Source organism: Colletotrichum phormii, assembly GCF_030913505.1.
Source record: "Colletotrichum phormii strain CBS 102054 chromosome Unknown BDP81scaffold_19, whole genome shotgun sequence".
NCBI lineage: Eukaryota > Fungi > Ascomycota > Sordariomycetes > Glomerellales > Glomerellaceae > Colletotrichum > Colletotrichum phormii.
The window spans coordinates 797,495-823,558 of record NW_026851461.1 but is presented as its reverse complement, the minus strand read 5'-3'; the positions used below and the strand labels follow the sequence as shown (position 1 = coordinate 823,558).

The 26,064-nt window shown below is 52.8% G+C and overlaps 9 protein-coding genes across 9 annotated transcripts; 3 read left to right on the top strand and 6 right to left on the bottom strand.

The window, feature by feature from the left end:
- Positions 1–795: 795 nt before the first annotated feature.
- Positions 796–1,665, top strand: BDP81DRAFT_397572 (uncharacterized protein; the record flags this gene model as incomplete). The annotated part of the gene is made up of 3 exons (XM_060588337.1): positions 796–985; positions 1,164–1,340; positions 1,487–1,665. The coding sequence occupies 3 exons, from the start codon at positions 796–798 to the stop codon at positions 1,663–1,665; spliced, it is 546 nt and encodes a 181-aa protein (XP_060441793.1).
- A 172-nt stretch (positions 1,666–1,837) lies between these two features.
- On the bottom strand, positions 1,838–3,295 carry BDP81DRAFT_381107 (uncharacterized protein; the record flags this gene model as incomplete). Its single annotated transcript, XM_060586872.1, has 2 exons — positions 1,838–2,953; positions 3,012–3,295. The coding sequence occupies 2 exons, from the start codon at positions 3,293–3,295 to the stop codon at positions 1,861–1,863; spliced, it is 1,377 nt and encodes a 458-aa protein (XP_060441792.1). The 3' UTR covers positions 1,838–1,860.
- A 5,862-nt stretch (positions 3,296–9,157) lies between these two features.
- Positions 9,158–11,058, top strand: BDP81DRAFT_463824 (uncharacterized protein; the record flags this gene model as incomplete). Its single annotated transcript, XM_060594067.1, has 3 exons — positions 9,158–10,111; positions 10,180–10,926; positions 10,981–11,058. The coding sequence occupies 3 exons, from the start codon at positions 9,158–9,160 to the stop codon at positions 11,056–11,058; spliced, it is 1,779 nt and encodes a 592-aa protein (XP_060441791.1).
- Positions 10,993–13,196, bottom strand: BDP81DRAFT_435452 (carboxylesterase). The gene has a single exon (XM_060591050.1). It carries the CDS (start codon positions 12,916–12,918, stop codon positions 11,179–11,181), a length of 1,740 nt encoding a protein of 579 aa, XP_060441790.1. The 5' UTR covers positions 12,919–13,196; the 3' UTR covers positions 10,993–11,178.
- Positions 13,197–14,071: 875 nt separating this feature from the next.
- BDP81DRAFT_77451 (uncharacterized protein) lies at positions 14,072–15,965 on the bottom strand. The gene is made up of 2 exons (XM_060596264.1): positions 15,797–15,965; positions 14,072–15,656 (listed from the first exon to the last, which is right to left on the bottom strand). The coding sequence occupies exons 1-2, from the start codon at positions 15,808–15,810 to the stop codon at positions 14,150–14,152; spliced, it is 1,521 nt and encodes a 506-aa protein (XP_060441789.1). The 5' UTR covers positions 15,811–15,965; the 3' UTR covers positions 14,072–14,149.
- Positions 15,966–17,079: 1,114 nt separating this feature from the next.
- BDP81DRAFT_77446 (ARP2/3 complex ARPC3 subunit) lies at positions 17,080–18,350 on the top strand. Its single transcript, XM_060596263.1, has 3 exons — positions 17,080–17,307; positions 17,429–17,824; positions 17,879–18,350. The coding sequence occupies exons 1-3, from the start codon at positions 17,302–17,304 to the stop codon at positions 18,056–18,058; spliced, it is 582 nt and encodes a 193-aa protein (XP_060441788.1). The 5' UTR covers positions 17,080–17,301; the 3' UTR covers positions 18,059–18,350.
- BDP81DRAFT_474250 (adenine-N(1)--methyltransferase non-catalytic subunit trm6) lies at positions 18,319–20,273 on the bottom strand (the record flags this gene model as incomplete). The annotated part of the gene is made up of 3 exons (XM_060594683.1): positions 20,168–20,273; positions 19,155–20,106; positions 18,319–18,990 (listed from the first exon to the last, which is right to left on the bottom strand). The coding sequence occupies exons 1-3, from the start codon at positions 20,251–20,253 to the stop codon at positions 18,319–18,321; spliced, it is 1,710 nt and encodes a 569-aa protein (XP_060441787.1). The 5' UTR covers positions 20,254–20,273.
- Positions 20,274–20,331: 58 nt separating this feature from the next.
- On the bottom strand, positions 20,332–23,529 carry BDP81DRAFT_381093 (dimethylaniline monooxygenase). The gene is made up of 6 exons (XM_060586871.1): positions 22,849–23,529; positions 22,225–22,731; positions 21,889–22,132; positions 21,450–21,830; positions 20,969–21,391; positions 20,332–20,903 (listed from the first exon to the last, which is right to left on the bottom strand). Exons 1-6 carry the CDS (start codon positions 23,062–23,064, stop codon positions 20,731–20,733), a joined length of 1,944 nt encoding a protein of 647 aa, XP_060441786.1. The 5' UTR covers positions 23,065–23,529; the 3' UTR covers positions 20,332–20,730.
- Positions 23,530–24,119: 590 nt separating this feature from the next.
- BDP81DRAFT_381091 (uncharacterized protein) lies at positions 24,120–25,784 on the bottom strand. The gene is made up of 2 exons (XM_060586870.1): positions 25,563–25,784; positions 24,120–25,512 (listed from the first exon to the last, which is right to left on the bottom strand). The coding sequence occupies exons 1-2, from the start codon at positions 25,695–25,697 to the stop codon at positions 24,253–24,255; spliced, it is 1,395 nt and encodes a 464-aa protein (XP_060441785.1). The 5' UTR covers positions 25,698–25,784; the 3' UTR covers positions 24,120–24,252.
- Positions 25,785–26,064: the final 280 nt, after the last annotated feature.

The window sequence follows — 26,064 nt, the reverse complement described above, 5'->3', positions numbered from 1 at the left end:
CGGCACAACTCTGTGAAACTTTGGCATTACATAAGCGAAACTACCCCTCCATCAATGGAACTTGGAGGCATCCCGGCTCACGGGCTCTCGCCCATCATTCAATCCTCAGGGGTTGGCCAAGTTTTGTGTCGGGCCTCATCCAACGTCAGCCTGCAATCCTGCTACTTTGTGTTTCTGTGTTGTGTCTCTGTATACCTGATCAAGCGCCGTCAAATGGTGCAGACATCATGTCTGTATGACTGTCTGACTTTAGTTTCTCTTTTGCTATTGGACACGGAGAAGAATTACTGCTTGTCTCGACCTTCCTCTTCCATCTCACAGAAACGCCCTTGATCATGTTTGGGTGGTCAAAGTAACCTGCCTTACTTACGGATACAGGTCGGGGAGACGTCTCCGCCCTCCGCGCATACGAGCTGGTCATTGAGTACGGTAGACCAATCCGTAGGCGAGTCAGGGATTTCTGGTGGAACGCCATCTGGGGATTTCGAAGTTGGGGTGCGATTTTGCACCCCGCTGTCCACATCGTATTAGTCGGCCTCGGCCTCGGAGTCATGCCATGGCTTGTCCATAGCTACCTGGCTGCCGGCCTTGAAATATTGGGCTAATGCCTGGATTTCCTTCAATCTCGATGTCTCCTTCGTCTCATTTCTCCCACCCGAACCGTCTCACCAGCCGTTGAGCCTCGCCAGCTCCCTAATACCCGCCGTTCCTCCTACTCTCTCTTGGCATCTGATTTGTCGTTCGCTCTGACGCTCATTCTCGCTGTCCCTCACGTCACTGTCGATCCTGCTTCCGATGGCGGCAGTACCCGTTTCCGTCGAACCGGCCAAGCTGGAAGACGCTCTCGCTATTGCCGAAATTTTCCTGAAGTCTTTCAATAGTGACTTCTTTCAGACCATGTTCCCCCAAAACGAATACGGCCGGGCCTACATGACGGATGCCTGCAGACAGTTCATGGTCTCCAAGGAGCACGGCTCTCAAGAAGGTCAGGTTGCTGTTGTCAGAAACGAGAAAGGCAGTCAAACTCCACGACATCACCAACTCCGGCGGCTGTCCGAATCCCGATCTTGTCTTACACTTTCCGTACTTCGGACTCCGGACTCCGCTGAGTGGGCAGCACCATGTGTATTCGTAGCTTTTGACTGACAGCTGTCCTCTCCAAGGCGAGCCTGTGGCCACCACCCTCATCTGGATCATCCGTCCCGAAGACAACGGAACCTGGTCGTGGCGAAAGCGATGGCCACCCGCTAATGCAGGGCAAAAAGACGAGCTGCTTGACGAGTTCTTCTCCGACATGGCGTCTCAGCACGAACGCGTCATGGGCAACAACTCTCACGTTTGTACGTCAACTTTGGGCTCGGCCAGCCGGTTCGCTCACCACGAACAACCTTCCCGCTGACAATCTTGTCGGCCGCCCACCCATAAGACACTAACCGTGTACGAGACTTCGAGCTGATCTTTACCGACCCGGCCTACCTTCGATGAGGCTATGCGCAAGCCCTCCTCCAACGAGGGACCGAAATCGCCGACCAATTGGGCTACCCGATGTACCTCGACGCCGAGGAGTACATTGTTCACCTCTACTCACAAGCCGGCTTCTCAATCATGACTGATGTTGGCCAGTCGTCACAAATGATTCCCATGATGAGACCAGCCAAGGGCTGATGAAATAAAGTGAAATGGCACAACTGCCGACTTTTAACTCATTTTTCTGTCTCATATGCCATTACTTCCGGCGTGAAAGCCCGCCACCAGTGGAAAGTAATCATGATATGTGACTAGAATACATCAGACGGACGCCTAAGCGGCTCCCGCCCGCAACTCGCTCGCTTCGCTTCAATGCTTTGCCTCCTTCATTCTTCATTGTCTCAAGTCTGCGCTTTTCATGCCCTCCTTCTCGTTTCCATAAGGCGGCGATGCTCCCCAATACTGCTGCTGATACCGCGCATCGGCCCTAGCGTCATACGCCTGCCCGTTGTCGAACTGAGAATACATGGACGGCCTCGTAGGACGTCTCGGCGGCATCTCTGGCTCGCCCATCTGGGCGTACATGTCCGGAATATCTGGGTATGCCGACGGCGTCATGGGCGGTCGCGGAGGCCGGTTGATGGCGTCGATGAGCGTTTGCCTTCTGGTGATTCTCTTCGGCCTCTCCGGCAGCGCTTCGTCTTCGGCGTTGATACCAGACGACGTTTCGTCTGACCCTTCTCCGACTTCTTTCTTCTCTTTATCCTTTTGGGCGTCCTTGGTGGCGAAGAATATGGTAAACACCATCTCCATGTCTTCTGGTCCCTTTCTCTCTCGCATAATCTGGTGCGGCACTTCCAAATCGTCAATAAGCCGCTCAATCTCTTCGACTGAGTAGCTGCCCTTGTCCCTGTCGCCGGAGTAGTCCCCGGGCCCACCTGCTCCGTTCGGAACGTGGAACCGAAGGTCAACCCGCATAATGGCGTAAAGTGCGACGACAATGAGCTCAAAGAAGAACCCCGTCGTGTAGAATACGGCCTTGCCATAAATTACGCTCGGAGTTGCCCCTGGTAGCTCCTTATTGAAAACAGCGAACAGGCGAATTGACTGTCCAGTAATCAAAAGGAACGATCCCAGGTAGAGCAGGGCCACCTTGACCCTCTGCGAGCCGGAACCGAACTTCTCTGGCCTGGGGCCTGGCACAGAGAGGCACCCGCTTACGACGAGGACAGGGAAAATGGAAAGAAAAGTATTCCATGAACTTCCAAACTTTAGCAAAGTATCTGTAGTTTCCAGACGATCTACATTGCCAACGCTGAAAAAGGCGATAATCGTCGAAGTCATGTTTATAATGATGAAGGCCGGAACCGAGAAGAGCAGAATCAAGCTGAACTGACTAAACGCGGTACACCATCCAGCCTTCGGATGGATCGAGCGGACCAGTCGTTGGGCGAAGAAGATGTTGACAGCAAAGAGAAGTGCGGCACTGAGCATTGTGTTAGCAAGGCGTTCATTCCGTCCGTGGCTCAGACCCCTTGACTTACCCTCCATTCTCAGTGATCAACGCCAGCAACACAACTCCTCGGGTCGACACAATCGACCACGTAATGCGGAAGATGCAAGTGACTGTTCGGATCATACAGAAGTCGAAGACAATATCCGAAATCAGGAACTTGTGACCACGTTTGGCGTTCCTCCGGTAGATGCTCAAGTGAACGTACGCACCAAGCATGAATAGCACCATGAACATAATGGTAACCGGCAAGTCAACGTTCTTGTTCGGTATACCTCCTGGGAACGCACCATTGGCCGGGTCAGGAGGCCCCATAGGAGGCCCGCCAGGAGGACCACCTGGAGGACCAGTCTGGGCTTGCGGGTTGAGGTTCGGGTTAGACATGCCTCCCCTCTCTGGCCCCTGAGCACTCATGATGGGGTTGAGGACTGGCGGCGGTGGCGGTGAGTTTGAAATGCTTAGAAGTGTCGTTGCTGGAGGTGCTACTGCTGGTGGAGGCGGCGGCGGTGAAGGTGAAGTAGCTGCCAGCTGTGGCGTCGTCTTCGGGGTTGGTGTTGATGGTAAAACCAGTGGTGCTGGTACAACTAACGGTGCGGGAATCACAAGAGGCACTGCATTAGGTGCTTGACTTTTAGCCGCAGGAGGAGGCGGAAATGGAAGTCTCGGCGGTTCTGCTTGTTTTGGGGGCGACGGAGGCTGGACCTGCTTTGGGGGTGTAGGAGGTTGGACCTGGTTAGGCGGTAAAGGAGGTTGAACTTGCTTCGGTGGTGATGAAGGCTGGACTTGCTTCGGCGGAGACAGAGGCTGTACTTGCTTAGGAGGAGACAGAGGCTGTACTTGCTTAGGAGGAGACGGCGGAAGTGCTTGCTTTGGGGGAGGCGGTGGTCTGACAGGTGGTGGTGGTGGTGGTGGTGGTGGTAGAGGAGGCGGCGGCGGTCGTACCGTCTGTGTGACAGTGATATATGACGGCGCAGCAGTTCTGACTTGAGTGTAAACGATGTAATTCGTTTCAACAATTACTTGTGGAGGTTGAAGCTGGCCAGCAACTGACGGTACACCCGCTTTCGCTATCGAGGGGTTTTGGGAAGCCAAAGTTGCTAGTGCTACGGCCGGCGCGGCAGGTCTCCGTGGATTTGAGATTGGTGTTGATGACAACGGTGTTGCTGCTGGCTTTGGTACGGATGCTGCCACCTGTGCTAGTTGAAGTGCTGGTGATGTAGAAGCCTGTGCCGCCTTGACAACTCCCTCTGCGGCGACGAAGTTGAAAGATATGAGAGGAGCAGCGGCAGACAGGAAACCAGCAAGACCGGCCATGACTGCTTTTAGAAGTGAGGCACGCTGCCTCTTTTCTTCGAGCCCTGCCGGGTCAGGGGTACGGACGGGAAGTCGGCTTGTGGAGACAACCAGCGTTGAGAGATTTTGAGAGGGGAGAACAGGCCCGATAGGAAACAACCAAATGCGGATAGAGAGTCTCAGGTGAGTCCCTATGTGTAAGAAACCGTATACGGACTTGAGTCAATGGTCGAGGATGACAGACTCCTAGGTTGCATTGCGGCTCATGTAGTGACGAACTGCATGTATGTAATAGGCAAGCGGGCCTCTAGTGGTAGTAGACCGACCAAGAGAGTGGACAGTCTGTGTTAGGAAAGACTAACGACGTGCTGCGGAATTCCGGACTTGAAGAGTGCCGCGATGGGCACGCCCAGACAGGGCAGTAGGGCAGTAAGGCTGATGACGGCCAAAGGCGAGGCGTACGCAGATCGGGGTCGTCAATGAACGAGAGCCCGGGTTTTTTGATTCTTGAGACGTGTTGGCTATGACGAAATGCTGTGCTGGATGATTGTATTCGATGTGTTCATTAGGTGCGCTTCGTCCACCGGGTATTCGACTCTTCAAAAGCAGAAAGCAAGTTGCTTGGGTATCTCGATGCAGTGTAGTGTCCCTTCGTTCAACGATGTAACACTTTTTCTCGTTTTCTTTTTCGAAAAAGGAGAATTAAGAATTGGAAGAGCCTTTTGGCGCCAGCGAGACCCTTATTAGAATCAACTCCGCCGCAACTCATCCCTACCATACTGCCTCTGCGCTTCATCCTCCTCGCCCCTTTCTCCTCCTCTTCCCTTCTACAGACTCCTCTCCCGAGCACTCACGACTGGATCGCTGCGACGTTGGACGAGTTTTCACCAGCGGGCCGGTATTAGGATAGTATTGAGGTGTGTTTGTAGACTTTCCACCCACTTGCCCGAGAGGGTAAGTGGTAGGAGGAAGTTCGTTTCAGGCGCCGTTGGGGAACAGCGAACCATTACCCTTTTGGGACGAGAAAGCGGTGCTCTCATCGCAAAGAGTTGGCCCCAACTAGGCAACTCAGCAGAGAAGATGACCTTTTCATCCCGTCTTTTATAACTGTCTTGCCTGTCGCTGCCTGTCGCCGCCTGTCTTTTGCTGTCTCTTGTGCGTGTCCAGCCTGCCTGGGCTGTCTGTTCGCGTCCCAAAACATGCACCCAACTGTGACCCATCCTGACGGGTCTATCAGCCCAATAAGGCAACTGGCTGCCATGAATATCTCTTCCGTCAATCATCCTGTCATCTCTTTGTGCCGTTCGAAGATGCGAGCAATGCGAGTCCGACCTGATGCTGCGGCTGATTTTCCATCTCGAGCTTTCGTGCTGGCTGGAAATAGTGAATCCTTGCCTGGATCTCTTCCGTGCGCACTAATGTGGTAATTTTAATACAACATAATCTTGCCATGACTTCCGGGAGGAACTTCCACGTTTCTTACACACTTCGTACTTCTTGCTGTACGGGCCGTTATTCCGGCGAGCAGTTTCCATGTGTCAGACTGGAGCGAGCTTGGCTCACTCACTTGAAAGAGACAGAAAATGCAAGCACTGATCAGTCTGTGGATTTAAGAGGAGTTTATTCAGGCAGGTGTCTATCCTGTGGGTGTGCTGTGTCAAGATGTCTGAGCTTGCGAGAGAAGGTTTTCTGCTTGACAGCGTCTGCTCTTCCCGCGATGATTGACAGGCGCATCGGCCTCGATGATCTTCCCGCCTCCCGCAAAGCTGTAGCGTTAGATGGTGGTGACCAAGATTCATGGGGGCTTCGGAGGTGTCTGAAATTCCATCTCGGCCGCATGATCGGCCGTATGGCCGGAGAGCTGGCTTCAAGATGATAAGTATCCGTAGACGGCATCGGTCTCGGTAACCTAACAACTCTCTACTAGGGCGGGGATCGATGGCCCTGCCCGCTGACAAGAGGATCGCGATAATATGCCTGCGTCGATCTGCCTTGAGCCAGCATCAAGCTTAAATCGTGCCGGGGCTGCAGATCGCGATGTGGTCATTGCACCAACTGCCGGTAAGGAAAACGCTTGCTTGTACACGTGTACTGGCGGAGGCTGCTCAGCTATATGATCGTCCATTAAGTCCCCCTGACCCTGGAAAATGTCGCACGGCAGCCCCTGTTGGTTTCGTACTGCGATACTTTAAAAATGTTTCCAGGGCCGCGGGTAACGGAGTTGGAATTCGGACTTGATAGTGCTCACCTACCTTACCCAACAGTGCCAACAACGTCTTATTCTCATGTCCTTAGCGTATCCGCGGGCAAGGACCCCAACTTTTGAAGACTGTGCACATCGGACTCAGCGACATGAGCTGAAATCTGGAGTTGATACGCCTGTTCTACCGGTGGGAAGCTAATAGTAAAACTCAAGGAAAGGATAGCCTATCCCGCGCTGCTCGTTTGCAAGGCATAACCCAGTCCCTCACCCACTTCCCGGACCTTTCTACGCAGGACTCCCCGCGGCTAAATCACGTCTTTGCTTGGTTATTCCTGGGGAAAACTGCACCATGTCAGTGCTCGACGTATGCCAGTTGCGTGGGCTGTCGGCCGATCGCAAGTCCGCTCCTCTGATCCGAATTCCGCCTACAGCAGCTACGGCTGGAGCGGCTCACTCTGTCTACCATTCGGTGCGATTCGGGTTTCGAGAATGGGCATCTGATACTCGAGTCAGCGGACGAAAGGTGCCGCTACGGGCGACGTTGAAGATCAGTAAGAGATTCCGACGGGCCGACCAGTATTTTGTAGTGCATTCTGAACTTCTGCCGTTTCCTCGATAATTGATCAATTGTGTCTTCTTTCCTTTAGCACAGAGCCCTCGCGTCAACGCCAATATTGTGTAACTATTTGTTTGACTTGACGATCTTCATTTTCTTGTCTCGTGTGTTTTCTTGGAAGTCTGGAAACGCGTAGAGAAAACGGCCATTGCTCCCTGGTCCATGCGGAACTGAGTCTGGTCTCAAAGGTGCAGCAGAATTCTGGATTCCGATGCTGTAGTCGTGGAAAATTTCGCGTAGCAGCTGGTACAATCAGTGCACAGCCACCTGTGTGTGTCTGGCATAGTAGTGGTGCCGCGTTCGGCTGGAATGTCGATGATGGCTTCTCGAGCCTGATGGAGAAGATAAATGAGCCCGATGCATCACGTTTCGCGTGCTCAGAGTTCTAGTGATTCCGTCAGTGTATTGCTTTAGTACATGTATCCTTGTCGAATCACAGCATCAATCATCTCTTTCGTACAGGACTGATTCAGTCTGGAGATGTTCTCTGCTATTGTCCCCGTGGAAAGATTCTGGCATCGATGGAAGTGCGTTGGGATGAGAATCCTGAGGCCTGGCAGAACACCGCTCCAATAGGTGTTCCACCCACTCGGATTCTCATCACAGACTTAGTTCGGCAATTGCAGAGAGAGATACTGAGACCGAGGATGTTGTGCAAGCTGTCACGTCATGTCAGGAAAGAAACCAGACTCGCGGGTGAACGCGTCAATTCGGTCTATCAGACGACGGCTTCAGCCTGCAAAGACTGGAGTGACTGGGAACTCGCTGCTGGGAGCGAAATGAACACTCTTCTATCCGTCGGGTTTTGTAGGAGAATGCCGAGAAAAGACCATGACATGTGAGCCGTATTCGGGGCAGCGTGGGCGGCATACAGAGCTTCTGCCCCTCCAAACCATCCGACGGTTTTCTTGTTCGGGGTTATTATCTTCGTCAGATGAGTGGACTTTCCCTTTCTGGAGCAAGCTAGAGCTGAGTTCGAGTTCCAGATCTAACCCTCAAGTTTTCAGACTGAGCTCATTCTGCCAGACAAGTCTTAGGCCATGATCCATTGAGCCTTGTGGAAGTCGCACGGGTCCACAGGATGACAACGACTGGCAGATTCGGCAAGCAAGAAACAATCAGAGACATAATTAGAACAGAATATTGTAAGGCAATGTGTACCGGCAAAAGATCCCCCAGTCATCTCCATTCCAAGACTTCTTGGCTAGGAGCAGATGCTCTGAGAGCTACCGAGATGGCCTCTGTCTAAACCGGCAGGCTTCCAGAAGACGGGGACAAGAACGGCGCCAGACCTGTTCGGATACTTTCATGCGTCAAATTATAGGTGGCTAGGTTTCAGAAACTCCAGTTGTCTTCGCATGGAGTTCCGGTTTCACTCTTTCAGTTGCAGTGACGCTTGGGCTAGCCGTTTCGTCTGATGTTACTGCTGCGCATCTTGACAACAACAATTCGCACTCGCTCAAGCCGCCGATGGGGAGGCATGCCGACATGTGCTGAGAGGTTCTATCCAAGGTTGAACTGTCGGGTTTGACGGTTGGCCGAACAGACTTGTGCAATAGGCCACCCTCCCCCCAGAGCGGCTGACATCTATTGAAGGAGCATCGTTCTCCGTCTCCCATTCTACGGTTATCCATCCTCCCTTACCCTGACTCGCAACGTCATCTTCTGAGCTAGATGCCTTGTAACTAGCGGCGCTGCTGAATGTCACCAAAGCAAGCGGGGCGGGTTTTAGAGTTGAAACATATTAACTTCCTTGTGCGGCTTCTTCCATCTTGTGTCAACCGTCAGCAGTCTGTTCTCGACGTTCATCGACAGCCGCCCTCGGCCGCGTCTGACACGAGTCCGGTTCTGTCTGCACATTTTCCTTTTATGTCTTAGGGAGGCACGTCCGCCCCTCTCCTTCCTCCTCGAATTTCCTACTTTGATAGGGGGTTTCGCCCACATGACACAAACCCCGTCGAAACCTGAACCGTCAACTGGCCGTGGATCGCGCGCATAGGACACATTATTCGAGGAAAGGAAAACAACAGTACTACCGTATCATTAGATCATTTGCATTTCAAAGATGGTCAACACGGGTCACCCGAGCAGGGCATGCAAGCTCTGCCGCGCGAGGAGGATCAAGTGTGACGAGACAAAGCCCTTTTGCCTCAAATGCGCCAAGTCGAAAAGAGTCTGCCCTGGCTATCGAGATGCATTCGAAATCAACCTCCGCGATGAGACCCAATCAACCATCCGCAAAGCCAAGTCGGCTGCGTTGCGCAAGGCTATCCGGGAGGGTCGCGCGACGGAACAGGATGCGGAAAACGAATGCCAAACCCAACCACAGGTGATGGAATGGACACCGCCAGCAGCACCACCTCCGCGAAAACAGCAAATTATTCCAATCACAGAAGACGACTGGTTTGACAGGTACTCAAATTCGTCTTCCTCTGAAGCGTCGCCTTCAATGTCATACGCCTCTTCTTTATCGTACATCAGCAATCAGGCGCCCGACACCTTCGTATCATTCAAAGACATTGAAGGGGGGACATATGGCATGCCGCACACCTTGCAAACACCTCTCGACCAACAAGCAACATGCTACTTTTTGGCAAACTACGTGCTGGCTCCACCGACGGGAGTTGGTAGAGGGATTCTCACATTCGTATTACCACTACTGAATATGCCCAGCTACCAAGCTTCTCCTTTGCACTCAGCCTTCTCAGCCGTATCCATGGCCGCTCTGGCTGGTAGGCCGAACTCGCGAAGATTGTCCTCGATGGCTCATCTACACTATAGCAAAGCGCTAGAAGACTTGACTCGAGCTATGCAAGACAAAATAGCTGTGAGGCAGGATACTACGCTTGCCTCGGCAATCCTTTTGGCCTTTTACGAAGGACTGGTCTCAGATGACGTTGAAATGTCTGGGTTCAAGAAGCATATTTCTGGGGCAACTGCGATAGTCAAGCTACGTGGACCGCAACAGACAACATCCGGCATAGGCTTGAGCATGTTTGAATTCGTTCGGGCGACATCGGTACGTCGTTCTTCTTTGTTACAAACAAAATGTTGTGTCAAGAACCGGTGATCTAACGCGCAAAACAGGTTCGGCAGTACACCTTCTTTGCAAATATTTCTTTGGAAGATTTGACTTGGTGGGCACGGCAAGCAGTCTGCGATACGGTTGGCCACCAAGCTTTGGTATTGAACCTCCAGACGACACTCATCCGTGGCGAGGCCGACAGTCTCCTGAAGGGAGCACGGACTACCGACAAGATCGACAAAGCTTTGAAGCTTCTACAGAGGGCGCGGAAAATGGACGACGACCTTGGTGTATGGTTCGACAAGTGTCCGCCAGCTTGGAGAAAAGTCATCTCAGGATCAGCTGCGGAGGTTCCCGAGGACAAGATTGGCTACGTTTCGGCATTTCCAGGACCTATTTACGACTACCCGAACGTATGGGCAGCTGGAAAGCACATCAATACCCATGTATCTCGACTTCTCCTCAACCAGGTCATCGTCCGTTGTATCGCGTGGGTCTGCGCACCGAGCGATCATACTTTGACGAGGGAGTACATTGACGCCAATCGCATTGGGACTGAGCAAGTGGCGGACATTATCTCGAGCACTCCGTATTTTTTCGGTTGGACTGGTGATGCTCTGAGTACTCCATACTTCCCATGCGGTACATCCGAGATGCCCAAAGGCTTAGCTGGTGTATCTTGTATGTGGCCTTTGTTGGCCACTGGATCGAGTCGTTTCGCGACCAGGAAGCAACGGAGCTATGTGAAAGCCCGGCTTGCAAAGATTGCGGAGGAGATGGGCATCCGTCAAGCTGATGTCTTTTCAAAGGTGAGCTATTCAATCCCGCTCGACTTTCACTTCACCACTAACGAAAACTTGCAGCAAATCATGTTGGGATCACCGGAGCCAGATCCAGTCAACAGTTATTGTCCAGATACATATCTTCATTTACGTACATAGTTTAGCGTTGGCAATACCCCTTTCGCTTTCGATAGAAGAACCCCGTCAAAAGAGAAGAAGAAACAGGCCGACCACACCTCAGGCTGACTACCTGCGGCCTGTGTGTGAGTACATGATGTTTCAAAGAGACCACCGCGGCAGTACATCCGAGTCATCCCGGAAGTTCAAAGACTGCATATTGTTGTAGATGAACCTGTAGCTCTCGTTTCGAAAGTCATCTTTGAGGTGTTCTGTTCGATCGCTTAGAAACCAGAGTAGTTGCTGGTCCTGACTCCATTCCGGCCATTGCGCGTAACCGCCCAATCCAACATTAGGATCCAAGTTGTAGAGGAAGTTGAGATAGTAAGACCGGGTGCTCTGCCGCGCAAAGGTAGGAAAGACCCCGAGAAACACCTGCAGTATATCCGAAGCGTGGAATGTACCGAGCACGGGATTGCCGTAATTGTAACTGCTCAAATACGACCAAGCTGGGACGTCCGGGTGCTTTGCTTTGGCTACAGATAGGAACGAGCGGCGCGCCAGAGTGAAGACGAGATCTCCAAGGATGGCAGCCCTACGTTTGAAGCCAGGATAGATCTCGAAGATCCCCGTCCGAAAGGGACTTCCTGCAGAATTACGACTGTCATAAGTGCTGACGAGGGTGGTCAACTGGGATTTTGAGGCGTTGTGGAAGTACAGCTCTGACAGATAGTTGACCAGTTGTGACGCTGTCCACACCAGAGGCTGGAAGAGTGCGAATAATGTCCCCTCATCTTCTTGATTGCCGATGATCATAGGCACCGCGGCGTAGCGTCCTTCTTTTGCCTGGATGTCAGGGCTGTCTACCAGTGCTATGCCGTCTGGTCTAGGAATATACGACAGGGCAAGAGCTTCGTATGAAAGGATGCCTGGCACCGCCGTTGCGGCACGCATATATGTTTCGTAATCGACGCTGCGCAGGCAATCCAGGGTACTGGCTGATCCTTCACAACCAGCTGCCTTCACGACAGCATCATAGACTCTCTGGCCTTTGGGGCAGTCAACTGGATCAGCTGGGATAACACTGCCAGAGTTCATGATGGCTCCTCGAAACAGTGGTCGACCCTGGTAAGAGTTGTTGCCGTTATACAGTGCCATCTGGTCGAAAGCAGATATCGCGCCGGCTGATTCGCCCCAGATTGTCACTTTGTCAGGGTCGCCTCCAAAGGCAGCGATATTTTCGGCAACCCATTCTAAAGCCTGACGTTGATCCAACAGTCCCAAGTTGGCTGCGCCATCTTTCAGGATTTCACAGCCAGGCAAGAACCCGAAGCCTCCCAATCGATAGTTGACGCCAACAAAGATGAAGGGACGGTCCATGTCGGCTCCATCGCGGACAAAACTTGCCCCGCTGTATGTAGATGTCGAGCCGAACTCGAAGCCACCCCCGAATATCCAAAACAAGACTGGAAGTTTCGCATCGGATTGTGTGCCGGACGGACGCTGAATTGTCACCGTCAAGCAGTCTTCTTGGCCGGTGATGGGTTGGAAGAACGGTAGTGTAAGGAATGAGCCAACAGCATCAAGGAGAATGTTCCGGCTGTCGGTGGACAAGAGAAACTGAGGGCATGCAGCTGCGTTCCCTGTGGCATCAAACTTACCCAAGGAGGAGTTGAGTCTTTGAGGCGGTCTCAACCGAAGCGGGTCGATAGGCGGTTCTGCATAGGGGATGCCAGAGAAAGTGTCGACGGAGCCGAGTGATCGTCCGACGAGGGTGCCGGCCGGGGCATCTACTGTAGCTGGAGCAGCACGGAGTTCGTAGTGGTGATGCTCAGAGTTGCCCGCTGACCGACCAGCTAGGATGAGAACGACAGCCAGAGCTGATTTCAGAGAAGCCATCATCGTGTGCTAGATCAATGTGAGAGAGCGAGGTGGAAGGAGAGAATAGTAGAGCGACACTATGGCCAAGAATGAGAGTTGAAAGAAAACGTGGCCATGTGTAACAATGTGAGCTATACTTATAGAGAAGAGGTCGAGGCAAACTCGGGGGGATATTATCTCGGCCGAAGGAGAGGAGGAAGTCAACTTCTTCTCCCAATCTCTTCCTCATCTCGTACGCACACAACATGGTCTCGGAGACCGCTCGCATCAAACGGCGCTCCCGTCTTTATTTCGGCTTTCACACAATACTTCAACTTGAGTGTGAACAACGACTCGTCTTGCCGCGCCCATCTGTGGAATTTCGAGCACGTGAAGATGTCAAGGATCCAATAGCCCCAGGCGAATGTAGAAGGTGCGGGGGAACTAGCCCGTAGTGACAGGAGGAAAAGAAAGCATCTGGCTTGGCGCCCGGCAGCATCCGCTACATACCGATGGCCTGGGGGAGGTTGGCGATGACACACATTTCGAGGCTGTAAGCAGGCAGACTGTCAGGCTGTGGTACCGAGTGAGACAATGATACCGCTACTCAAGTGGATCGAGTGGGCGTTGCTACCCCCAGTCCTGCGTAAGAACCAAATAGTCGACGCGATGATACGCCTGGCGAGGCGTGGTCTTGGTTGGATTACATAAATTAATCACATTGGATCTTTTGTAGGATATTAGTTTGATAACGTTTCTGACTCTGGAAAACCACGGCTCTATTCTTGTCAATATTTTAGATAATATCGTGATCGCTAGGCAATGGGGCTTCGTGTGCTCGAAAACTAGTTTTATTGCAAAGCACTGATCGCTGACACTAGCTGAGTCGACTGGACTCTTGGCTCGTGTCGGGGAATCTAACGTTAAGTCTTCTTTCTCAATGCCAAACAATCCATGCAGCCGTTCGAATATATCGCAGACCTATCCCTTCCTACTTGGATCTCCCTATGAAAAAGGGGGTGAAAAAGAAGAACACCATCATGACTCTGACCGTTGCCGGGTTCAAAATGTTTCTCATCTATCCGTGCCAGGAGTCGGCCATAATTTTCACCGCTGACATCCCATAACTCCATTTACTCGATAAAACAGAGCCAAATCCATGTTCCCGATGCCGTGGCCGCATCCGCAGCGGCCTCGGAGAAATGCGATGAATGCTTCTCTCAATAACGCCTCGTGGCTTCGTTATGCAATGATCAAGGGCAATGAACTTCCATCAGACGACCATGCCCACCTGCCCGCTTTCCTCGTCAACTAAACATCTTCGTTTCCCACTGAGAGGCATACCGTCGGCTTGAGCTTCTTCCTCGAAGCTGCCATTAAACACTTCGACGAGAGCCTCACGATCTCTTCTTCTTTTGAGCTTGTCGGGGTTTCGCTCCGCTTCCTCTTCCCATGTCTCGATGTTGTCCTCATCGAACTCTCCCACAACCTCCTTGCCGAGCGCCTTGCCCAGTCTTTCCTTGAGTCCGAGAATCGGCCAGACAGGCACTCTTGTGTATTCGATGCGCATGCCACCCGCATCCGCAACCTCTCCGATTCTCTCAGCTAGTGTCCTCTCGGCCCCTACGCGGGGATTCTTGGTTGGCTCGTGGAACTTGCGGAGCAGATCTGCTGTGACCGTGGCCTTGTAAACGATGAATTCGGATGTCTCGTTGTCGTTTGTGAGCAGTTGCACCGTCACATCGTGAAACTCAGGCTCTCCTAGCCCAGTAGGCATGGGTCGCGAGGAAACCCACTTATTCGCTGACGGCTGTGGCTCGCCGTGGAACCTTCTTTGCGCCATGGCCAACAAGATGCCCACGAGCAACGGGTCATGCGTCGGGTTGCTGGGAACGAACATTTTGGAGCGTAGTTGTTGTAGACGTTCGACCGGTCCGTTGTACGATCTGTTGGGTCCTTGAATAACGCGGTACATGTTCTTCCGTGTCGCCGCGATCTGCATCTTGCCAACATAGGCGAGGACGGGCTGCGACTGAGCGTAGGCCGTTTGTTCGCTGCTCATGTTGCTTGCGCTACCGTTGGAACCCGTCGGCACAATAGTAAAGGATTCGGCCGGGCGGGTTGATGCGGATTGAAAGGAGGCGATCGAGCCGCTGCGCGAGGGCATCGCATCCCAGGCAACCTGTACGCGGCATGCATCGCGATACACTAGACCGCCAAAGTAGAGGTGCAAATCAAGCTGTGTTCGGGTGCGCGACAGCTTCCCCGGATAGAGGGTAGACATGATTGTGCGGACGGAGTTTGTGTAGAAGGTCCTCGTGGATCCCGGCGCGAGCATGGCCGTAAGTTCTCTACTTAGTGTCGAGGCCGCGACTGATGGCTTCATGTGACATCTCGACGGGGAGACAGGGGCCCCGCGCGGTGATGGAGGAGGAACTGGCGTGTCGCACGGAGGGAGCTCAACGAACTTGGCGTCGAGGAGTTGTACGTGCAGCTCGGTCCAGCAGATGGGACGAACGAAAAGGGAGAGTCCAGCATGATCCCACATCTTGTCGTAGAGGGAGCCTTTGTCTGGCCGAAAGACACGAAGTCTTCTTTTGCGTTTGGCGGGGGAGGGCATAGCAGGAATGGGACTCGAAGTCGGGGGCGTCGCGTGAATGGGCTCGGGCGAGGACATTGACGAAGCCGTCGGGGCGCTGCTGGGGAGATGCATGTCGGCGGTGGAGGAGTCGAAGAAGTTGCACAGTTGTCGTGCGAAACTGGTGCTATTGAATACTGATCTGTGGTTTTGTCAACATGGTCCGGGTCTAGGTAAAGAGGAATGAAGGTGAAATCTATAATTGGGTAAGAGGGCACGAGGGGGATGGAATGAAAACAACGAGGTTGTGACAATAAAGGAATAGTGATTGGGGGGTCTCACTCTAAAATGAGCATCGGGTTGTGGCGCTCTCCCTTTCGTTCTTTTCAAGTAGTATTGGTTTTTAGGGGGGGCCTTTGCGTTGCGCCGCGGGCCCAGTGTCGGGTTGAATCTTGAGCTTGGAGCCTTGGAGCACCGACGCGACGGGGGGAAGATGGTTTGGCGCCCCTTCTTTCACTTTGGGGGTGTGGACTAACGGTGGATGATGGCCGGTGGATTATGATGGACTCGGTGAGGCGGACAGTAGTCTGCGCAACTGGGTGCGCGAAGTGATGTTGAGTGAGAGAAAAGAGGACCCGGATCCGCAGAGAGATCGGAGAATATCCGTATGCAGTTTGATGTACGGTCAGAGAAGTGGTGCTCTGTGTGGGTACCGATATGTCTAGAATCTGTTGAGATCGACAGAGCTTTCAAGGGTTTGAGGCTTAAGCGTCACTGTCGGCACACGAGGCAGAGGAAAACGAAAGGATATGAGAGGGATGTCGGGATGTTTGGGCTACCGTCTATGAGGACGGTACTCCGTCGAGGAAAAACGGATTTGTTGTTGACGAATATGACGCGCCCGGTGGAGAGAGACAAGACTTAGAGAGAGAAGAGAGAGCAAGGTGAACAAGGGGGGACGAAGGGAGGAGGGAATGAAACGCGGGTGCGCGAGTCAAATATTCCAACTTTTGTTCGTCGATTTCCCTGGCTGTTGCGCTGTCACTTTTCGCCTGTGTAAACCCGGAGTGTGTGTGTGCCAGACCCCATTCCCGTCTTGTCCAGGCCAGTTCCCCGTCGCCATCGCGATGGTGCCTTCCAGTGCCTGCGGCCTGCCTGCTCCATGAGTCTACCTACGGCAGGTATGCCCACCTACGACTCCTCCTCCTTCCTCATCCACCGCGCCGCCGCCAAACTGCAAGCCTCGGCCACCAAAAAAAGGGGCCCAGAACACGCGCATCTTTTCGGCTTCACACCTCTTTGAGAGGAAAGAAGGGCGCGACTTGCCACTGCCTGGGACTCTTGGCCCGCTTGCAACCGGGAAACTGCGACACGCGGAGAGTGCGAAGTCATGTGATCCTAGGCACCAGCCCCCATCCAACAGTACGTACTGGGCATGGGCCATGTCATCGATTCTGTGGCTGCGCATGGCTTTGTTAATGCCTGAGTCATCAAGGTTCCGAAGCAAACTCATGACTTGATTTCTCGTGACTCCAACTTCATAAGGTACCTAGGCACGTGCAGCGCAAATGCTGCGCCACAGCCAATCGACCCCACAATTCAACGTGAGGCTGAAGCACCTCGTCAAGCCTCAGGAGTCCAGGAGAGTGCTGGAGACTTGGAGAGTGGCAGTGTGAGCCTGTGAGGTGGACGTCAGTGCCTCCCGTCAGCTAAGTGTCGCGCCCCACCATCGGCCGCTTGCTCTCCATCTTCAGTTGACGTCTCTCAACTGCATTTGCGACCAATCCTCATCAAGACCAGCTTCACATCCTACGAGACCAATTGCTTGGTCAGGAATACACTTCAATATGCCGGTATGTCTATGCAATGCTCCTCCCTTGGCTTACTTGAGCTCTCTCTCCGAGGCTATGGCGCAGCCCAACCCAAACTACTCCTCAGCCCGCCTAAACCGAGCTGACGATGCCCTCTACCCAGGCCTACAACTCCATGTTCAATGCCGACCCAAACGTCCCTCGCACAATAGGCAACTTCCCGCTGCTGCCCCTGCGCACGAAGACCCGCGGCCCGGCCTATACTCTGCCCTTCCCCAACCCGCCTCTGCCCGCCAATGAGTCTCCCGATCCAGACAGCGAAAGCTACGACATTCTCGACGAGGTCCTCGCCCTTTTCCGCGCCAACACCTTCTTCCGCAACTTCGAGCTCCAAGGCCCAGCTGATCGCCTGCTGGTCTACGGCATCTGGTTCGTCAGCGATTGTCTGACCAAGATCAAGCCTAGTGCCGGCGTGCGTGATGCTTCCAAGGATGTCATGAATGTGGCCCTTGATACCAACTTTGCCATTCCCGGCGACCCGGCGTGGCCCCTGAACCAGGTACGATCGCCCCCCGAGGTTCAGTGGAAGTTCTAGAGGCTGACCATGACACAGATGTACGAGCCCCCGCGCGACAGACAAGACGCCGAGCAACTCCGCCAGTACATGGCCCAAGTTCGCCAAGAGTTGGCAGCCCGATTACTGGCACGGGTGTACGAAGAAGGCGGCGATGGAAAGCCGAGCAAGTGGTGGTTGAGCTTTACCAAGAGAAAGTTCATGGGCAAGACGTTGTGATGCGGGTCGTCGAAAAAGAATCGCCAGAGACAAGAGAGAATACCTTAGTTGGGAAAATGTTTGAGCGAATAAGCCAGGCCAATATGACGATGCCAATTACTCCAATCACAGCCCGATAAGCTTCAATGGGAGGATGTTAGGGTATCTATATGCAAACCTTCTGATGCCCGAGGTTTTCTTATCCCTTCCGTGCTCTCTCTCTCTCCCTCGACCGCCATCCCACGCTGCGTCGGTGTCTAGCTAGAACATCCTCACTTTATTCATGCTTCGACCTTTCTCCTCTTGAACTTGCCTCTGGCCTCGACCTTGCCCTCCGCCGGCACTGCCTTCCAACCCGTGAAAACGTAGCCATCCGCCCCGCCACGCCCCATCATCATGGGGTGCGTGCGGCCAGGCAAAACTTGCCAGCGCTTTGCGCGACTCGTCTGCACATTGGCACCCAAGAGCAGAGTCGGGTTGATGGGGAAATCGTCCGATCCCTCCCATCGCTCCAGCTCCTGAACAGACTTGCCAGCCGCCTCGGCCGGAGGATTTGATGACCAGCCTGCGCGGCGGGCAATACTGAAGCAATCGGCAAGTTCCGTCAACGGCTCGATGCTTTGCGAGTAGACGGCAATCGGCGCTCCGCCGGCCAGGAGCGGCAAGGTGTGACGCAGGATGGACACGGTATCCATCGTGCTGGCGATGACGAGCCCAGAGAAACCACCAGCGCGCGTCGAGTCCACAATGTAGCGGGTTCTCGCCCAACGTCTTCGCTTCCGGTGGTAGTTGCCGCGGCGATTAGCCTTCCAGGAGTGCAGCTCTTCGTCCGAAACCTCGGGGGGCGGTGTTGAGTATGTGACGTCCTCTTCGGGCTCCAAGAGTTGCAGCCAGGAAATGGGCAAGAGGTTGGTGGCGAGCGGGTGAAGGGGTAAGGCGGGTTGGGATTTGTGCTGTCAAAGTTGTAGTATTTGAGAAGGGCGAGATTCGGCTGGCTGTTGGGGTGGATCAGCGTTAGGGTGTTGGTCGGGGCGAACATGGCTTCAAAATCGTCGCGACGGGGCGGGTGTCTTCGTCGAGGTGGTTGCGGCTTTGTTGTCTCGCCATTGTTTGCCACTGTGGCATCAGCTGTGGTCCCCTCGGGCTTTGTTGTCGAGTCTTGTGCTGTAGCCTCTGTGCTTGTCTCCTGTGCCTGTTCTACCGCAGCATCGTCGATGATGGCGGTGGTGTCGTCTGCTGGCTTGACTCCGTTCGTGTCTTCCTTGACAATATCTGTAGCATCTTCCATCTCTTCAACGTCCTCGGGGTCCTTGGGGTATAATATGCCCATCCTCTCGGCCATGGCTGCGGTGACGAGACCTCCCGTGTCCTCCACCACAAGCCAGCGACCGCCAATCTCGGACTTGTCCAGCATTCCAGAACCATCGATCGTCACAGTCTCGGGCTTGTCCACAGGAGATACGCCGCCGAAGTGGACATTGGCCCACGAGTTCAAGAGTCCCATCATCTCCTCCCTCATCTCCAGCACCTTTCCAGCATCCTTCTCTTCCAAGAGCCACTTGCCCAGCGTGAGAGGGTCAAGCGGTTGTATCATGAAGCGTCGAATGTACTTCTTGGTCTTGAGCAACTTGTACTTGGCAAGGGAGAAGGCCGTCTTCTGGTCGATTGCGGTATGCGACAGTAGTAGCTTCGCAATGATCTCCTTGCCGGCATCTGTGTTACCCTGCTTCAGCTGCTCAATCTCCTCGGCGGTCAGAGTCTGGCGGGCGGCGTCGTCGATAATCTCGCGGCGTGAGTGCGCAACGACATTGCCACTCTCCTGGTCCACCAATTCGAATTCGGCGCCATCGGGGGCGGCGATGACATTCTCGAGGGTGGTGCCCTCCTCCTCGGCGTTTTGGGCGTTCAAATCGGCCAGGGCATCGGCATGAATCTCGCTCGTAGGGACGACGCGCAGTCTGTTGAAGTTCTCGCCATCGCGTCTATCTTGGATCTCGTAGGTGATGTGGAATGGCCGCTCAAGGACGAGGTTGCTGGGGAACGAGCCGAGTTTACCTAGGGAAATCGTCCTTGAAGCAAGGGAAAAAGAGTTAGCTGTCGTCACACCAGACGTTTGCTTCGTCAACATACGTATTGGGAACAATCTGCAGCACCTTCGTATCTTCTGAAAGCAGCTTCAGGGACACCCATTGGTGCGATTGGACGAGGTGGTGCATGGTTGCGACTAGGTAGACTTTGCCGGGCTGAAGATTCGTCCAGGCGAAGCTGTCGCAAGAAAGAAAAAATGTTTTTGGGTGAAGCGTCAATTGGTCTTATCGTTATCGGGAAAATTAGGCGCGGCCAATCAACGGCTTGCAGTCGGTCCCTGAGGAACTGAGAACAACAGGCCGTCCAGGTACCCCGCGCGGGGCACTTGAGATCATCCAGCCGCTGGAACACCTGGTCGAAGCCCCCCGGGCCTCCATGTAAATTTCAGTGTACGAGGGATCAAGACGGGAGGGACTCGATCATCAAATCTGACTTGTTGTGAACCTCAAAAGGTATACAGCTAAATTGAGGCAATCTCACATCAATGTCTTCCCTCTTTCATTAAACGTCACAAAGCTTTCTCATCGTCCAGTCCATCAAACTTATCTGGTAAGTGCTGGAGATCATTTTCAAGTCAACCCAAGATCTTCACCCAAAACGAACCATTACTCCCATTCTTGGAGGCCATCGCCTTCGCGGCGTGGGATATTTCCTGAGCCCAGAACTCTGTTGGCCCGTTCTTTCATTCCCGCCAGTCTCAATATGCCGGCTGTTGCCTGGAGTAGCAGGGTAAGAGAGCCAAATAGTAAGAGAGGAAGAAGAGTGTAGGTTGTGAAGACTGAGATCGAAAATTAGCGATGGTTTTCAGTATAATACAATACACAGTCTGAGACATAGACTTACAAACACCGCCCCCTGTTTGCTTGACAACATCAAACAGCTCGCCGCGCATTATTGGAAGAGCGCCCTTTGTCCATCTCCAAGGACCGATGAGTCGAAACTTTGTATTGAAATTCGACCCCATTGCCCACGTGTATAATGCTTTGAAGCCCTGGCGTCTCATGAAAGAAAAGGTTGGAGCGCTACCCATATCGAGAGCAAGTTGATAAGCATAAGACTCCTGTTCTACGCCGTGCTTACTTTTAAACAAGTCATGTCCGCCTCGAGCCTTGAGGGCATAGTCGACCTCATAGTGAGGGACAGCGTTGTTCGACTCTCCTCTGTCGGAATCAGCGGTAGACAGTGCCATCTCTTGAGGATACTTGTGCCGGAGGAGGTTAAGAGCCCACAGTTGGGCTTGCAGTTCGGCGAGAGGTGGAATTGCACCTGAAGAAATGGTGTAAGTATGACAGACTCTCATCCATAACAGCCAAGGGGACCCTACCAATGCCGGGGCGTACGAAGCCGATAAAGCCCGCAGTCACCTCGCCGCGCCTCCAAATCCCGCGTACATCCAACTCGTCGGGTTTTGGGTAGTCATCTTCTAGGAAGTCGAATCGACGCACGTATCCAGTTGCAGCGATGATCAAGTCGGGCTTGACGACTTGTGATAGCGCCTCAGCGTGCTCACACTTCTTGTTGTCTGCAAAAACGGCAGTGCCGTCTTCTCGGAAAGCCGATGGCCAAGGTGCCGTCAATATCTTTCTACCCCCTGTCGGCTTCAACTCAACATTCATCACAAAAGCTCTTATGCGAGAGAGTATGTCTTGGGCTCGATTTCCTTCGTTAAGATATGGTAAAGCGCGATCAGATTTGACCAGAAACACTTCGCAAGTCAGCCATAGACTTATTTGAGCCATTCATACTCATTCATAGGTACTTACAGGAGTCAACATTGTTGCGATCGCCCTCAATCTCTCCGATCCACTGATCCGGGCCAGCCGCCGTTCCGCCAGAGATATAATGCAGGCACTTGAACGTCTTGTCGTACACGGTCCAGAGTAGGCTGGAGTGTTGGAGACGCTCTGGAAGATATGCAGTGTCTAGAAAACTCGCAATTGCTGTATCGACCGGCTTTTGCCGAGGGTCCGGCTTCCAAACGTGCATGACAACTGGTAAAGGCACAACCTACAGATATAGTCAGCGCTGAAGTATGCCAGACCTATCAAATCGCAAGGCCGTTTTGCTTTGTTTTCAGGCTCAGGATGTGATTCATTTACCTTCTTTGCGCAGAAGAACCCGCTTTTATGGCACATTACGACTTCCCGGGCTTCCGAGGTCACGGCCAGGTGGGCAATATCCATTGCCGTTTCCCCTGCACCTAGGATCATTATGGACGTATTCGACCCAAACTGTCTCCTTTCCTTAACTTTTGAGGAATGGAGATAACTCATGTTCTCAAGACCTTCGATGGATGGGATGGACGGCACGTTGTTGAGACCGGAGCAGATGGCGATGGCATCACAATCCCATGACTCTTCTTGTTGTTCCCCATCTCGCCTGTCTGCAGCTTTCAACCCTTCAATACGGCGAAAGAAGACGCGGTGGCCACTACTAGTATGAGAAACTCGAAGAATCTCGGTCTTTGTTTCGATAAGACCCCAGAGATCGAAGTGGGTGCAGAAGCCCTCGAGGTAGCGAACGTATTCCTCTGCCGGCAGAAAGTCGGGCAGGTCTTTTGAGACACGAAAGTCCGAGAACGCTGTGAGGTACTTTGATGACACCATCTAGGAGTTGGAACTCTTGTCAGCCATATTCGCGGATTTGGAAATGCTGCATGCAAGGGAACACCCCAGCCCCAAGAATCATACATGGTGGTAAGGAGAATTGATGGACTGCCATACCTCGGCCTCCTCGTAGGCCTTGTACTTGTAAACACCACCCACCCCGTCCTCCTTCTCAAAGACACGGACCTCGACATCGGGTACGCCGAAGTACTGTCTGGCCTGACGGAGGTACTTGGCCGTGACCAGACCAGAAGCACCAGCGCCAATGACGGCAACTCGAATGGCCTTCGTGACTGGGCCCGCTTCTCTCTCAGAGGTGGCAGTCTGGCTCATATTGCAAATTCCTGTATACTTTCGCCGATTTGCTGGGTTTGGTTAAATCTTTGGGCTTCAAATAATATCCGAGGCGTCTGCTGTTCGTCGTGTGACCAAGTTTGGAACTTCAATGTCTGCCGAGGTAATCAATGACCTTGAGGTCTTATAATTTTCGGAAACAAGAAACTGGGTTGTTTACACCAGACAGAAACACTCAGATCGAGACAGCAGTGTTCGCTATGATGGCCAGTCTGTGGTCAAACGATGCTGTTGAGTCTCTTGACCTTGACGCAGAGGTAAAGGAGGGAGCAAAAGACACAGCTAATGAGTAGTTAGTGTAACTTTATAGGAATTAACCAAAGTTACACATCGACTCGGAAGCAGCAAGCTACTTGAAGACGGCACCTCGAACTTCACGAGGCAGAGTCTAAGGACCACTGGACGATCTCTCAGATTCATGGATGTACGAAAGTCGGATCAAATCAAACTCAAAGCACAGCAGTGCGGGAAACATAAGATATTAGTTCCAATTTCAAGACAGCACGAACTCGGGGCGCGGAGTCACACTGGCAGTTTCTAATTGGTGATCTTGCCTGAAAGTTGCATGCTTACATGTACAGTCAAGACATCCGCATGTCTGCTCCTGGGGCTTTTGCTCTTTCAGGATTCCAAAGACCCCATCTATCCTCAAAACCAACGCTGACGTCTCACACCATCTCGAGGCAGTCGCCCAATCGAAGGTGACGTTCGGCCGGAGCTGAGTTGGGGGCGCAGTGCCAATGTGGCTCAGCCAGACCCCGAAGAATGTTAGACTCTTCGGTGGATTGAAGTATGGAGTGATTGGAGGATTCCAACTGTGCTAAAAGATGGGCTAAACGTATTTGTAAAGCTGAATTGCTGGAGCAAATGATATGACACTTGTGCCGGGTCGATCCGGGCAGCGGCTTTCATGCAAGGGAATATCAAGTCGTCTTGCAAAGCCCGGCGCTTACGCTCCAACTATTGAATTGAGCAGCAAAGTAGGGACTTTCGTCAAATCACGAAGCGGGGCGTCCAAAAGCATCCTTCAAGTGGGTAGACTTGACCTCGGATCAATTGCCCGCTAACTCATATCAGAATGTGTGCCTGGTCACAAGGTTCTTTTGTAAAAGGAATAATCCCGCTCCTTGGAAAGATTGAGACCGACTGCAATGCCCCATACTAGCTTTACACTGACTGTCCCTCATTGAGACGGTCCCGATCGTTGCCAAGTCTTTCAATCTCCTCTCTTGGCCATCGTAGATATTGTCGACATTGAGGCCCCAAAATCAGTGCGATGCCGTGAAGAATGTGACTTGCCCATCCCTTTATGTACCACATCCATTCGAGTGATTTGAGCAGCACAACAAAGTGTGCCAGGACGAGAAGTGCAAAGGGCCTCTTGTGTTTCAGACAAAGTAGGAAACCATCCTCGATCACATAAATGCAACCGATAATGACCTCCATCTTGCCGTTGCAATCAAGTTTTGGCTTCTTCATCGTGCCAAAGGTGGTCTCAAAACAAGACGAAATACGTTGAACCATTTCTAAATAGAGGGAGGCTTCTGGGTCGCCAGAGTTGGATATCATGTCCGCAAGACTGCTTAACGCAGGCTCCCATTGGACTGGTCGTGTTGTCGGACCCGGCTCTGGGAGTGACTTTTCGTCCTCGTCAGCCGGGAAAGGACCTAAGACCCCGGAGTAAATGGCGTCCCATCCCATCGTTGTAACCACGATCCGAACGCCTCTGAGCAATTCGAACCATGCCACTTCCTCTCCGTCTGAAATTATCAAGAGGTGTTCTGGGCTGGGCTTCTTTGCGAATGCATATGCACAAACAAGCGTAGTGGATATGTAAAGTGCTCCAGCGTAGTCTCTATTTGATGTGGGCATGATTGCCATCACTTGGCGAAGCCCTATATGGTAGTGAACATCCGCGAGTTGCTCGTATCGAGCTGAATCGGCAGAATTCTGTTTCTCTCTGGAAAAGTGTAGCGCAGAGATTGCAAGCAGCAGATGTAGAACGTAATGCTGGCTGAAGGCAAGACGGGGGACCTTCTCACGCCAGAGTCGTGAATTTGAATACGTAAGATCGTCAGATGTCAAGAAGTGGTGTTGCAACTCGAGATCATCTATAGTCCATATCCAAGGTAATTCCGGGGCTATTTGTGCCTGCTGGTCCCCGTTCCGGGTGACTACGAGAGCTGTGTCGGTTGACCTGGATCTCAGGCTATCGGGTGATCCGAAGAGTTCTTGGGGACTCAGCCCTTTGGATGCTGTGTCCCAATTTTTCCGCGGCCTGCCCCTTCTCCGCGAGTTTGCCTGAGAAGCGTTCTCGACAATTTCATCATGAGTTGGAACGATGTCTGTGATTGAGGATGAAGCAGTAAAGTCGCAGGTTATGGCAGCTTTCAAGCATTGCCCACATTGGGGTTTGGCCTCATCACACTGGTGTATGAATTAGTATGAGAATGAAGGATTGCGATCACACTTCATACCTTTATTCTTCTTCGCTTACAGGTTTTACATCCATTCCGGGACTTCTTATGTGATCGCCTCTTCGTAATGTGGCATGTCGTACACGTACAGCCTGGATCTCCGTGTTTTGCGCTTTTCGCGTCCGGTTCGCTCATCACTGTATTGTATCCCAAATCTAGCTGTGAATCTGGATGGCTATTACTCCTGAACGTGTTGTGTGGGAAAGACTGGCGTGCTTTGAGGCTTCTTGAAGACTTTTCTCCTACGAGAGTGAGCAAAGGGGGACATTGAAGTTGGGGAGGTGGACTGATTCAAGGAAGACGGATGGGTAGCGCCACTAATTAAGGCCCTACGGGGCATCGAGCCCCCCTGTCTAGCACTGCCTCGGTGGACCGTAGCGCCTCCATCTACGCGGCTTGTCCTCTAGGGAAATTCACCGCATTGGGAAAACGTACATAATATTATGACTTGCAGTACCCGCAGGGGCTCACTACTGCCCATTATCTTCTCAGTATGCTTTAG

Coding starts and splice junctions, on each gene's coding strand:
- BDP81DRAFT_381091 (XM_060586870.1), bottom strand. CDS start 25,697: ATGAGCGAACCGGACGCGAAAAGCGCAAAACACGGAGATCCAGGCTGT. Junction 25,513..25,562: donor GTAAGCGAAGAAGAATAAAG/GTATGAAGTGTG, acceptor TTCATACACCAG/TGTGATGAGGCCAAACCCCA.
- BDP81DRAFT_77446 (XM_060596263.1), top strand. Junction 17,825..17,878: donor CGGCGTGGCCCCTGAACCAG/GTACGATCGCCC, acceptor ACCATGACACAG/ATGTACGAGCCCCCGCGCGA.
- BDP81DRAFT_435452 (XM_060591050.1), bottom strand. CDS start 12,918: ATGATGGCTTCTCTGAAATCAGCTCTGGCTGTCGTTCTCATCCTAGCT.
- BDP81DRAFT_381093 (XM_060586871.1), bottom strand. CDS start 23,064: ATGAGCCAGACTGCCACCTCTGAGAGAGAAGCGGGCCCAGTCACGAAG. Junction 22,732..22,848: donor AGGCCTACGAGGAGGCCGAG/GTATGGCAGTCC, acceptor TCCAACTCCTAG/ATGGTGTCATCAAAGTACCT. Junction 21,831..21,888: donor TCGCAACAATGTTGACTCCT/GTAAGTACCTAT, acceptor TGACTTGCGAAG/TGTTTCTGGTCAAATCTGAT.